We start from the raw sequence: 14087 nt of genomic DNA, 5'->3' as shown, positions 1-14087 counted from the left end.
TTTGCTTCCTTTCTGGCTTTCTTTCGGCTGAAATAGATGGAATATTACTTAAATGACCATAAGGAGGTGTTCCTTTGCTTTTGAAAGGAAGCTAATATAAGCATTTTATGCTTTTCCAAAAAGGCCATTTAAAAAAAAGAAAGATCACTTCTGTTGTTTGAGTTTATATATTATTATCATATATTAAAGATATATCATACACTTATGATGTTTGAATTCATATTTTAAATTTAAGATTATATATCTTAAGTTTAAAAAGTGAACTTTTCAAAAATGTCAAATGTTTATTTTGTACTACTAAATAAACCAGAAGTTGTGTTTAATTTGCTGTTTTTCTCCAAGAACACTGTGTATACAGTTTGTGTTTTAAAATTTATTGTTAAATTGACCATTACAAAGATCAAGTCTGTCCTCAAAATGCAAAACCAAATTTTGACAGCTGTTTTGAAAACAAACAGAATGAACCAAAACCCAGAGAAATGCTTATCTAGTCTGCAATGTTAAAAATTGTTCATTGCTCTGAAGAAATAAGAAAATTTTATTAGACCTAGAACTACTATCACAATTTAGCTTGATAATTTGGATGGACTTAAATCCACTGCTTAGGATTCTGTTTTATCTTCTCTTACTAGATTTTGTAAAAGAATATTATTTGAGTACCATTTTGAGAGGGTTGGGCAGATTTCATGAGCTACCTTGGCAACCGATGAGGCACTTTTAATACTAGCTACTGTGAATATCTGTTGGGTTAATGAAACTTTTGTTTTTTATCTTTTTCTTCAATTAAAAGGTCATTGTAAAATATTAACTGTAAAAATTCAAATAAAACAGAAATGTATGAAACAGGAGCAAAAGGCCCTGTCGTCCAAGCCCTGTGACTTTTATTCTCTCAGATTTCTTTTTCTATAACATGTTAATTATAATGATAATATTTTTTTATTTTAAAAAGTTATTCCCAGATAAAACATGCCGGCCTTTTCAGCAATGCACAGTGCTTGGTCCTGTGGATTTACCATAATTAATTGCCCTATTCATAATAGATGAGCATTTAGGTTTTTAGTTTTTCCTTTTGCAGTTAGCATTTCAGTGAATATCCTTCATGCACATCTTTGCATCTTTTGAGTAGTTTTGTAGGAAAAGTTTCTAGAAACAGTATTACTAGGTCAAGAGAATATGCATATTTAAATTTTTAATAGCTATTACCAGATTGCCCCCAAAAGGTTTACATTTACACTCTCACCAACTGTTTATAGTGGTGTCTGTTTATCTATATTCCCAACATAAAATGTTAATCTTTGTCAGTGTGACAGGTAAAACCTTATTGTAATTTGCTCTCCTTTCGTTAATCAGTGAAGTTAATTTTAAGTACCTATTGTTTGTTTATATTTCTTTTATGAGTTGGCTGTTATGGTCTTGGATCTTTTAAAATTGGGTTGGACTTCTTATGATTTTTAAGGACTTTTGTATATTATAAATACTAGTTTTTAATCATCTGTTCTGCAGATTTCCCCCCCATTTTCATGTTATTTCTGGTATGTTTTGGTTATACAGAAGTTTTAAATGTTTATGTAGTCAAATTAGAATTTCTTCTTTTGATTTCTGTGTTTCTTTAAGGCTTACAAAGCCTTTCTCCACTTCAAGATTATAAATTATCCATCTTTCCTTCTAGTTTTCAGTTTTATATTTGAACATCATTTAACCTATTCGGAATTTCCTTTGGTGTAAAGAGTGAGTGGGGAATTTTGTTTTCAAGTTTTTTTTCTATTTGGCTTTGTTGTTTCAGCCCGATTCACTAAATGATCAATCCGTGAGCAATTGGGGAGCGGTTATAAATCTGTTTTGCAAAGATCAGCAGAATTGGCCTGTCTGATTGGTGGTCACGGAGCAGGTTTAGCACCTGAGCAAGGGCTTTGCACGTCTGAGACTACGGTCCGGTGGCCGTCCTGCCTTTTTACCTTAGCCAGTGGCTCTGCTGCTCTGTGGCGTCCAGCCCCACGTCCACTCACAGGAGCGAGGCTTCACGACGGCTGTGCTGCCACAGCTGATGGAAACCATGACTTTATTCTTTGTTCTGTTTCTTAGTTTTTGTTTACTTTTTTTTCAATGATAGAAATGGTCTTATTTGCCACTCGCAGGACTATTACTGAATTAGGTTCTTGAGTTTGCATGTCATGGACAAACGTGGCTCTGGTTACGTGCTTTACATGATGTGTTGGGTGTTTTTGTAGTTTTACCAACTTATGTCCTGTGACTATTGTTCTGTTTCTGATCTCCAGTATTTTAGCAAAACTGCAGATTATGAGGAGATGATTTACCCTAACAGCCCCCTTCAGACCCAGACTGCACTGGGTTTTTAATAGTTACTATATTAACTAGGTTTATAGATTTATGACCTCTTTACTCGGGCTCGGGCTTCTGAAGCTAGGATGCAGGGAAGAGCTTTAAGGGTCCAAACTTCCTGAAATTGTACTTCACATGTTACCTGTTCTGTGTGAAATGCTGTATATGCCCCCCCGCCCCACCCTGGAAGAAGTGCCAGACTGATGCTTATAGGGTGGCATCTTCCTGTTGTTCTTAAGTGAGCTCAGGGCAGGAGCCTCGTGTTGCTGGTGGAGGTTCCCCCCAGTCTGGACAGCTCTGCAACATACATATCCAGCAGCAGAAATGAAAATAATTTACAGTCTGGCGTGAACCACTCTTGTATCCAGCACCCTTGATTAGCTGCTTTAATTAAATGTGCCTGTGTCACGATCTGATGAGGATGTTTCATTTCTGACCCTCTCCTGTAACCACCCTTCTCCTAATCATCCTTGTAAACCTTGTTAGGAACTCACTTCCACTATGAGCTTTTCTTGACCCAGACCTGATACTTACCTCATTCCAGTTTTTTCTTTAGTACTTACTTCACATAAAAGCAGTCTGCAATTAAGTTATGTACGCTGTCATTTTCACCAGAAGGCCTAGCTAGTTTAAAACTTGGTGTGTCATCTTTTCTCTACTCAATTCTTGAAGAATATGGGTAGTTTCAGAAATCATCCTCAGCTTTTCCCTAGAGTTGGGTGGCAGCTGATGCTTTCTTTCATACACCTTAGATGTGAGACAGTTCCTTATTGTTTTTACTCGGAAAAGCTAAAGGATATTAGACAACATCACCAGTTCATTGTGTCTCTGGCTTGAATTAAATGGACCAACCAGGATCCAAGAATATTTTTAACTTGGCTAACTGAGTGTATTTTTTCCCCCTACTATATGGAAGTCGGACTTAACCCTTCTAATGTTAAAGATTGTTGAGAGACTGGATGGCTATGACTGTTGCCCTTTGGGATGTCCCACTGTAAGATGGGGAGTCATACCTACCTCCTAGGGTAGTGGTGAATTTTAAAGAAGTTAACTTTGGTAAAGTCTCTAGCACAGTGCTTGGCACATAGTAGGGTGTGTTAATTTCTTTCCCTTCCCTGCAGGCCATTCACCTGCTCTTCCCTCTACGATTTTCCATAACACAGTTTTTACTTGGAACCAGCCTTCTGCCAAGAGTCTCAGTTGGGTTGTGTACTCCTACAACTACTATTTTTGGCTTGACTTCCCTCTCCAGCTCCCAGTGGTCCAGCCACACAGTCGCCTATTGTACCAGCTGGTTGATGTAAGTCTATCCATCCTCAGAGGAACCTGGTTACTTACCAGTAAGCTGTGTTTCTCTGAAAATGTAGCATCCTTGGTAACTAATATAGTTGTTTTCTTTCTTTACCATCAATGATGGATTACCTACAGCAGCTTCCTTGTGTGATCCTCAAGTTGGAACTAGAATTAGAGAATTTAATTTGTTGATATTGGTCTCCTAGTGAGTTCCTGAGTCCAAGACATATGACTCTGATCAGGTAAAATGCTGTGGAGACCCATGAGGTCAAAATCCTATTCAGTGCTCTGAGTGATATGAGACAATAATATAAAGTGTCAAGGATGATACATTTTCAAAGAAAAAAAGTTACTGGTAAGTAACTGGGATTTTTGAGTAATTTTCCTGTAAGTCAATAAATAAGAATTCCCAAACTTGTTTTACCAACAAATGCTTTTGCATTTGAATATTATTTCATAAATGAAAGGGATATGGTTATTAGTTAAGGTTAATAGTTAAAGAATGGGGTAGGTTTCTAGAGATACTACATAGATAATGAGGTGGGTATAGACCTTCAGTTTGCTAAATAGGTGTTCTCTTAGCTTTAAAAAGAAATTGAAGTCGAAGTCTCCATTAGGGAAACATCAGCAAATGCAGTCGGTTCATTCCAGAAACATTTTTTGAGTGCCTACTCTTTTTTGAGACACTGTGCTGAGTATTGTTGCGAGACAGAGGTACAACCACACTCTGCCACAGCCGCTTTGAGAGCTTATTTCCAGCCCCTTGGTGACACTTTTATGACTCAGAATTGAGGTGATGGGTCATGGGGGTATGGCAGGTGTGGGGCTGGAGATGGGACTTAGCGCTGCAGCCTTTGCTGTCTTATTTTCTGTGCTTCTCTAAGTTCTTTCTGTTAACGGAAGAGTCAGCCGACCTCGTTCAGTGGACTCAGAGCATCTTCTCTGTCACTAGAGCGAACAGGTGGAGCGGAGCCAGCGTCCCTCCTGTCTGGTCATTGAACAGGGTGTCCAGCAGTCCTCCCGTACGCGGGACCTTGGAGGTAGATACTAGAGCAGGTGAATAAGTCAGAGTTGGAGAAGCAGCCGCTCCCCCTCGTCCCCCAGGCTTTAAAGGGGGCCAGTCTTCAGAATTAAAATCGCAGAATTAATTTACTTCCACCATGTGTAAAACAAAAATCAAAAACCCCAATTTAATTGTTTTGCAAGAAATGAAATTATTTTGTATTTAAAATCACTGGGTAGTGTATAGCACTTTATTCCGTAGTTATAACCACGCCTTGCCCCAGAGTGACCTGGTTAAGTAACTTAAGAAGAAGGAATGAAGACGTGGTAGGAATAGGACAAGAGGCAGATGCTGGGGGAGGAGATGCCCTGTGACACTGTTGGGTGTCTCTCTTGCACAGCACCCACTGCACGGGCATCTCAGGGTGAGAACTAGAGCATAGGCATGGAGCTTGTGGGTGTTGGAATCAGACTTAGGCTTCCATCCTGGCTTGGTAATTCACTCCCTTTCTGACTAGGCAAGTTATTTAACCTCTCTGAACCTCAGTCTCCTCCTCATTTTGTGAAATCGTGATGCCAAAGGCTAAGAGGAGAAGTGGTTAAGAAAATGTATAGAAAGCACTTAGCACAGTGCCTGCAACATAGTACGTGCTCAATAAATGTTAACTGCTGTTATTATTGGACGGATGGATGAGGAATTGCATCAGAGGCCAAAGAAGGAAACAGGGAAAGATTGCGGGTTCTGGAGTTTTAGTAAACTGTTCACAACTTCTTATTTACTTGAGCTATGAGCTTTCTAGTATTATCTTTAATCTTTGCCCTTTTGGAAAGCAAATTAATGGATTAATCACTGTCACAGTTCTTCCTAACTACTCTATCTTTAAACCTTCACTTCCACTGAGGAAGGAACTATTTTTGTGCTGCGGTGACTGTGACTGTTGGAAGAGTATCCCCCTGGCCTGAGGAAGTGCTGAGGGCCAGGTGGGCCTGGATGCCAGACTTCCACTCTGATTTCACCAAATCTAGACCCGCGATTTTTAAGTCCTCTTAAATAAAAATGAAACATTTAATAATTATGTGTGTTGTATAGACATGACTTTTTTGGTTTCATTTTACTACTTCAATTCTACTTCTTTTTGCTCTATTTTCATGGATTATATGTCCAGGGTATTTTTGAGAAGGCTCTGTAGACCTGATAATTGGGTAATGGTACTCTTTTAAGAAAAGCTGGATTCCTAAACAGGATGGAAAGTGCTGTGGTATTTGGGCACAGATCTTTACCGTATTTCATCAAGTCAAAGATGCAAACTTTTTAACATTCTAACATCTGAAACTGGCATGCATCTTAGAATCACTATGATAAGAAAGCATTGTGTTATAGTTTAATTGGCAACATTATTTTCTTAATGATACAGAAGATAATGGTGTGCTTTGAAATTGATGTCATCGTAGATTGGATGAAATATGGTATTTCAGGGAAATATATTTACTTAACCGGTATTAGAAATGTATAGAAATGTGGTATCGTGACAATATGTGTAGTGGGTAAGAGCAGGGGCTCCAGAGTCAGACTTTCTGGGTTTAAATTCTAGCCCTAACAGTGTATGACTTTGGGCCAGTTACGTATCCTTTCTCTATCTTAGTTTTCTCACCTGTAAAATGAGCGCTAAGAATAGTCCCCATCATACAGCGCTGTTATGAGGACTAAATATAAGACATGTAAGTGTTTAAAATAGTGCCTAGCACATAGAAAGTGCTTAATAACATTAGCTATTATTGTTAATAATTTAGAGATTACACTTCTGCAGAATTGATTTGAATCCATTTTGTTGTGATTGAAATTCAGGTCTATTACTTTTAATATTTGTGTATCATCTGATAATATCAGCAAATGACACTTGGGTTTTTAAAAAGGAGAGGTAAAGGTAAGAAAGGTTAACCTAACAAGTTTCTATATTCTTATTAAGTAAGATTTAAGTGGCATATTTGGTATATATATATATATATATATATATATATATATATATATATATATTATTATTATTCCATGTGGGTGAGATGTAAATGAAATTAAGCAGTGAGGTAGAAAATTTATAGTGAAAGCAAGGAGCAGTTAATCTCAGGCCAACCTAATATAATATTTGATTCTTATTGATACTGGTAAGTATGGAAAGGGTTGGAAGGTTTTGAAAATTTGCAAAATCTGAAGCTTTTTCTATCACTAAGTAAAAGAGAAGAGAGAATCCTTTTTGGTTTTTATGAACTTACCGTCTCAGTAAAGAAATTTCTTTTTCAAAATGCTGTAAGTAGGCAGCATCTCTTTATATAATATGATGCCTACAGCTTCAGGCTGTCCTTTTATTCTTACGAGTCAGTTTTATTTTTTCTGTTCTAGTGTTCGGTGACCAGTGACTTGGATTTTCCAACACAAGTCATCCCGTTAAAGACCCTGAATGCAGTTGCTTCAGTACCCATAATGTATTCTTGGTCTCCTCTACAGCAGAATTTCATGGTATGTAAATAATGTCTTCTTATTTGGTAATCACTTCTTTTAAATAAAAAAGCATAGATAATTTTCTTGTCAAGGTGAGTGTAGATAGTATAAGTAAAAATAGCTATCGAAATGGGAGTACTTAGAGTAGTTTTTTAAACCAATTAATATATGTATTTTTAAGCCTTTTCAGTGTTGATGTTGCTCTTTTCTTAGTCCTTTCTAGTTAAAATATTCTCCAAAGGAAAAGTATCAAGCAAAAGCCATACCTGGGATTTAAAATATATTTAAAAGATGAAGCTTATAGTTCTTATCCTTGAAGATGTTAGTCAGTATCCTGTAATCTCAGTCTGACTTTGAGGTTTTGTTAATTGAGAACGTATTATTTAAAACAATTTTAGGCAGCATGTTATTAAATAATAATGTACACTATGAAATATTCTCAGGGCAAGGTTAAGCGTTTTTCCACAGATAACACTGGCACAATAGCTTTTGTAATGAAATGCTAGTATTTAATTCTTTATAGAAGTAGGGTGAAGGAGGATGGAACAAAGGAGAAATCTGAGTATGCATTCTTGACTTGTGTTGTTAAATTAAAAATACATAGTTTTATTACTTAGTTGGTATATAAAATAATAGGGCTATTACAGTGTTGATGGAAGTCCTTGGTGAGCCTGCTTTAGAGAATTACCTGCTAGATTTTTAAATAAATAGATGTTTCTAATGTCTTCAGTAACTTTGCTCTTAAAAATTTTGCAGTGGAGGCTTAAAGGCAAACTTCAGATTCTCTTTTTGCCATTGTGTATTTTTGTGAGTTTAAGGCTTTATTCAGAAACATTTTGTTTGAGAATCATGTTGCAGGAGCTTCTGGGAGGGTTCATATTTTCACAGACTGTAATTCTGAAAGCATAGAGTGTTTAAAGTTGTCAATAAATTTTACTTCTTTTTTTAAAACCATTTTAAAAATTTGAAGTATAGTCAATTTATACTGTTGTGTTAGTTTCAGGCGTACAGCAAAGTGATTGTTTCAGATTCTTTTCCATTATAGGTTATTACAAGATATTGACTATAGTTCCTTGTGCTATACAGTAGGTCCTTGTTGTTTATTTTATATATAGTAATGTGTATATGTTAACCCCAAACTCCTAATTTATCTCCCCCTCCAAAGGTGTCAGTAAATATTATGAATCATCCATGGGTTTTGCTGGTGACGAAAGCTAGGTCAGGCAAGCTGTCTTTATTATGGCTAGGATATATTTTGAGGTGCAAAGGTTATACGGCTATAATTGGGAAGACAAAATAGCCAATTGTCATTTAATTTTAGCTTGTGTCCAAAATAATTAACTCTCCCAGTTTAAATGGGATTAGTGCAGGTGAGGTGTGATGGCAGCTAGGCTCATTAGTTGTATATAAGCTTGACCCTGAACAGAGCAATAAATACATTAACATCTACATTTTCATTTTATACCCCATATGCACTTTTTCTCCCAGTTTCCCTTTTCCTTGTTTGTCTAAGGTACCATTATCTTTAAGAACTCTGCAGTTATCCTAAATTTGTTATGCAGGAATAATGTGAAAATTTCCCTTTTCTTCCTGTTTCCTGCCTGCTCCTACGTGACGGTTCTGTGCGTGTGTCACGGCCTTTTGCCGGCGTACTCCTCCCTGTCGATCATGGGCCAGCCTAAGGCACTGCACGCTGGACATAGTTGCCATGTCCTCCCGTCAGTCTTAGCCAGTCCATTCTGTTTATCAGAATTATCTTTCTGAAATTCTGTTCTTAACCAATACCTTGTTCAAAGGCCTCTTAAGACTTAGACCTATCCTTGTTTTAGTCTCCATATTTAGATATGGACTTCAGAAACTTCATGTCTTTTTTTTTTTTTTTTTTTTTTTTTTGCGGTACGTGGGCCTCTCACTGTTGTGGCCTCTCCCGTTGTGGAGCACAGGCTCCGGACACACAGGCTCAGCGGCCATGGCTCATGGGCCCAGCCGCTCCGCGGCATGTGGGATCTTCCCAGACTGGGGCACGAACCTGTGTCCCCTGCATCGGCAGGCGGACTCTCAACCACTGCACCACCAGGGAAGCCCAAAACATCCTTCTGTTGTGAATTGGTTTTTTTTTTTTTTCATGTCTTTATAATTACTATCTTTTAAATTTTTTATTGAAAATTCTCTTCCCCCATGAATATCAGCTTCCTTTCCCTCGTTTCTTTTTTTTTAATAGATTTATTTACTTATTTATTTATTTTATTTTTGGCTGCGTTGGGTCTTCATTGCTGCGCGTAGGCTTTCTCTAGTTGCAGTGAGTGGAGGCTACTCTTCGTCGTGGTGCGCTGGCTTCTCATTGCAGTGGCTTCTCTTGTTGTGGAGCACGGGCTGTAGGCGCGTGGGCTTCAGGTGTTGTGGCTCGTGGGCTCTAGAGCGCAGGCTTGAAGTTGTGGCACACGGGCTTAGTTGATCCGCGGCATGTGGGATCTTCCCGGACCAGGGCTTGAACCCATGTCCCCTGCACTGGCAGGCGGATTCTTAACGACTGCACCACAAGGGAAGCCCTCCCTTGTTTCTTAACTACTCTGTTCTCTCTGAACTTTTCTTTGATTGGCTCTTTGCTGCTACGTTAGCATGCTCTTTCTTCCCTGTTGTCTTCCAATATAATATATGAGTTGATGAGGTGATGTAAACTCATCTGTCATCTTTATTAGCACTATCAATTTTGATATGCATCTTGTTCATCTTAGTAGTGAACTGTGTTGTCATGTAGAGTAACAATTCTATTTTATGAATAAGAGTAAATCCTTTTGGCATAAACTTTAATGAACCATCGATATTTTGTATGCCTACAATTTTATTATGTTGAATGTCTCTTAATAATTAGATCATCAAGTGAAGTTTGGAAATCCTTACTTACATTAGTTTTTATTTCCTCTTCCTTTTTTGGGGGTATGGTTATTTATGGGTTCTTTTTTTGTGGAATATCCTTTTTTTAATAAATTTACTTATTTTGGCTTTGCATTGGGTCTTCATTGCTGCACACGGGCTTTCTCTAGTTGAGGCGAGTGGGGGCTACTCTTCGCTGCAGTTTGTGGGCTTCTCATCACAGTGGCTTCTCTTGTTGCGGAGCGTGGGCTCTAGGCGCGCGGGCTTCAGTAGTTGCAGTACGCAGGCTCAGTAGTTGCGGTGCATGGGCTCTAGGGCACAGGCTCAGTAGTTGTGGTGCATGGGCTAAATTGCTCCGTGGCATGTGGGATCTTCCTGGACCAGGGCTCGAACCCGTGGCCCCTGCATTCACAGGCAGATTCTTAACCACTGCACCACCAGGGAAGCCCTCGCTGGTTTTGATAAACCATATTTTATCGATCCTAAGAAAACTTTGAAACGTCTGAAATAGGCATGTATTAAAATTGATGATGAGTTGTAATTTGAAGCATTTTTTCTTTTCTTAGAGGTACATAAAATAACGGTAAGTTTTGGGGCTTCCCTGGTGGCACAGTGGTTGAGAGTCTGCCTGCCGATGCAGGGGACACGGGTTTGTGCCCCGGTCCGGGAAGATCCCACATGCCGCGGAGCAGCTGGGCCCGTGAGCCATGGCCGCTGAGCCTGTGTGTCCGGAGCCTGTGCTCCGCAACGGGAGAGGCCACAACAGTGAGAGGCCCGCGTACCGCAAAAAAAATAAAATAAAATAACGGTAAGTTTTAATGATTGATGACATATTAGATTAGGTAATACAGTATTTTTTCTTAAATTATTTCCCTGTAAACGGTTTGTTTTCTCAGATATGCTTCTTGATGTGAAGGGTTTTTTACTTCTTTGTGGCTTTTAGAATTGGATGTCTATTATTTTAGATCTGGAGAACTGGGTACAGACGTCTACTTATGAAAAAATATTGTTGTATATCAGTTATATTACATTTACTCTTAAAAAACTTTGATACTTAGGATAAGCCTGCTCTTTAAATATTTTTTACTTTTAGGTGGAAGATGAAACTGTTTTACATAACATTCCTTATATGGGGGATGAAGTTTTAGACCAGGACGGGACTTTCATTGAAGAACTAATAAAAAATTATGATGGAAAAGTACACGGGGATAGAGGTGAGTCATGTGTTTATTGTCTTGGAAAAGTGGCCAGAGAACTGATATTTTATTATTTTTTTAAAACATAGGTATGAAAGAGATTTGTTTTTTACATTAAAATTGCTGTACTGGCCTGGGCTCACAAGCCGAAAATTTTCAGTGTTTTCCCTAACTATTTTTATTTTATTTTATTTTATTTAACATATTTATTGGAGTATAATTGCTTTACGGTGGTGTGTTAGTTTCTGCTTTATAACAAAGTGAATCAGTTATACATATACATATATCCCCATATCTCCTCCCTCTTGCATCTCCCTCCCACCCTCCCTATCCCCGCCTCTAAGTGGTCACAAAGCACCGAGCTGATCTCCCTGTGCTATGCGGCTGCTTCCCACTAGCTATCTATTTTACATTTGGTAGTGCTTATATGTCCATATGTACACTACCACTCTCTCACTTTGTCCCAGCTCACCCTTCCCCCTCCCTGTGTCCTCAAGTCCATTCTCTAGTAGGTCTGCATCTTTATTCCTATCTTGCCCCTAAGTTCTTCATGACCATTTTTTTTAGATTCTGTATATATGTGTCAGCACCCTAACGATTTTTACATTGAAGGATCATGCTTGCCAGTTGAAAATTATGCATGGTTGGTCATAACAAACTGTGATGTCAATAACATGTAAATTAAATAGAATTGTTTGAGTGTATGTAGATTTTAAGATTCTTTAGCAATAAAATCAGTTAGGAATAGGGCTTCTGCTTATGTGACATGGGCTCCAAAAGGCCCTATGTTCAAAAATACCTTCCCCGCTAGGCAACCACAGGACCTGAAATCCTGTCATTAGAATCACAGCTTCGGTGATTTAACAGGAGACCCTGTTAAAGTTCCTGGCAGGAGGGTAACGTGTAACATCCTCATATGTTCTTGTCAGGAGTGGACAGCAAGGTCTGGCAGATGCATTGTTTGGAAGGAGGTGAAGGCCATAGTTAGTCTCTAGAGAATTAGGCTATGGTAGCAGGCACTGGAAACTTGTGAAAATGACAGGTGTTGAGGATAAGTACTACTTCCGACTTTGCCTCAGGCCAGTCCTGAAAATGATCTTTCCTCACCGCATTTTAATAATAGTGCTATGGTACTGATTGATAGGCTCCAGCTGTTTCTTACAAATTACAAAAGCATACGTGAACTTTTGTGTATTTCTGATATTTGACTTGATGAATTTCAGAATGTGGGTTTATAAATGATGAAATTTTCGTGGAGTTGGTGAATGCTCTTGGTCAATACAATGATGATGATGATGATGATGATGGAGATGATCCTGATGAAAGAGAAGAAAAACAGAAAGATCTAGAGGAGAACCGAGAAGGTACGTCTGTCTGTTACATTTGCGTGTAGCCATTACAGCATTTTTCAAAAACAATAGAGTACAGGTAAATCTTCTTTTTTCTTTTGTTAAATATCATATCAGTGGTAGTATAATCAAAATTAGAATATTATTTATAACATTTCATCCTGCACTTGTCTTTATTTCCCTTGGCTAGCAAAAGAACGTTTTTTGGGGGGGTTCCCTGGGCAGTCATCATAATCATTATATAACATATATATGGCATACTGATCATTGACTATGAACAAGTTGTGTGCTCGTCACTTTATATGCGTATAGACATTTAATTCTCACAATGTTCCACGAGGTGGCTTTTATCATCAGATCCACCTCATAGTTGAGGAGATGGGTTTAGTGAGGTGAAGTGACTTAAGATCACAGTATTGGGAGGAAACAGAACCCAGAAAATGCTGTGTTCGGAACCAGCTCTAACTGACCCCAGAGCATATGTTTTAACTGCTACACTAATTACGGTTTGCCAGAAAATTAGAGGGTCCCAACTTAGAGCTTGGCGGTTGGTGAAGACCGGACAAAGCTCATTATTAAGACAGCATAGAAGAATATGGGGAAAAATTGCAGTTTCAAAGAAGCGTACAGTTTTTATAACAGGCGCCTTAGTGATCACCTGGCTCCTCATTTTACAGCCACGGTGGGTCAGTGGCCAGACAGGGCCGCAGCGTCAGTTAGGGGCTGAGCTGGGACCACAGCCTTGGTTCTCTGCCTCCTGGCACACTTGCAGCTTTCCACGCTTGAGTTTGAATTTTGTCTGGCCCACCAGCCTCCCAGATCCTTGTGAGATATGCTGGAAGTAAGTGAAACATAGAGCTGGCAGTTTCCTGGAAAATCAGCTTTGTTAGGCATGAAGGAAATGAAAGACTGGCAGGCTTGTTCACTTTCATTCTTTTTTCCCTTCACGTTTCCCTGTTTAGATAAAGAAAGTCGCCCACCTCGGAAATTTCCTTCTGATAAAATTTTTGAAGCTATTTCCTCAATGTTTCCAGATAAGGGCACAGCAGAAGAGCTAAAGGAAAAGTAAGATTTGTTCTTTGGCCATGGTTTTGCCTCGTATGGTATTTAACTCACCATTTTGGTTCTTTAGAAAAAATGGAACTAACGTAGCCAGTGAGCTCCCCACTTTGTGTGTTTCCAACATCTGCAAGATACTTGAACTAATACGTGTATGTATCTGGTACCCTGTACTCCATTTATGGTAGATGGGATAAGTTTGTGCGCGCATGTGTACACACACACATGTACACACACAGGAATGCGTGTAAGAAGAAATTTCTCGGGACGCCTGTAGAAATTTTAGTGCAGCTGATGTTTCATTTTAATGAATATAACATTTTTCATGACAGATCTGAATCACATCAGTGAATTCGTTTCTTGATATACCATGCATAATGTTTAACTGGCTCTTCATTTAAATAAAGATTGTTGTAGGCTAAACTTCTTTGTGTGTTTTAGGCAAGACAAACATCAAAAATAATACACAGAAATCTTGTA

At 38.5% G+C, this 14087-nt stretch overlaps 1 protein-coding gene across 5 annotated transcripts in view; it reads left to right on the top strand.

Annotated features, from left to right (window-relative positions):
- The window catches only part of EZH2 (enhancer of zeste 2 polycomb repressive complex 2 subunit), a 62453-nt gene that overhangs the window by 29403 nt on the left and 18963 nt on the right, over positions 1-14087 (top strand). For 3 of the 5 annotated variants that reach the window (XM_060107816.1, XM_060107815.1, XM_060107813.1), the window contains 4 exons: positions 7031-7147; positions 11097-11217; positions 12423-12563; positions 13511-13613. In XM_060107816.1, coding sequence (XP_059963799.1) covers positions 7031-7147; positions 11097-11217; positions 12423-12563; positions 13511-13613 — 482 coding nt within the window. Of the gene's footprint in view, positions 1-3461; positions 3641-7030; positions 7148-11096; positions 11218-12422; positions 12564-13510; positions 13614-14087 lie in introns of all 5 variants that reach the window. The other 2 variants (XM_060107814.1, XM_060107812.1) reach the window with 1 other exon arrangement.

The sequence above is a fragment of the Mesoplodon densirostris genome, chromosome 9, assembly GCF_025265405.1.
Source record: "Mesoplodon densirostris isolate mMesDen1 chromosome 9, mMesDen1 primary haplotype, whole genome shotgun sequence".
NCBI classification, from domain to species: domain Eukaryota; kingdom Metazoa; phylum Chordata; class Mammalia; order Artiodactyla; family Ziphiidae; genus Mesoplodon; species Mesoplodon densirostris.
Note: the sequence above shows the minus strand (reverse complement) of the source record. Positions and strands in the feature narration are given on the sequence as shown.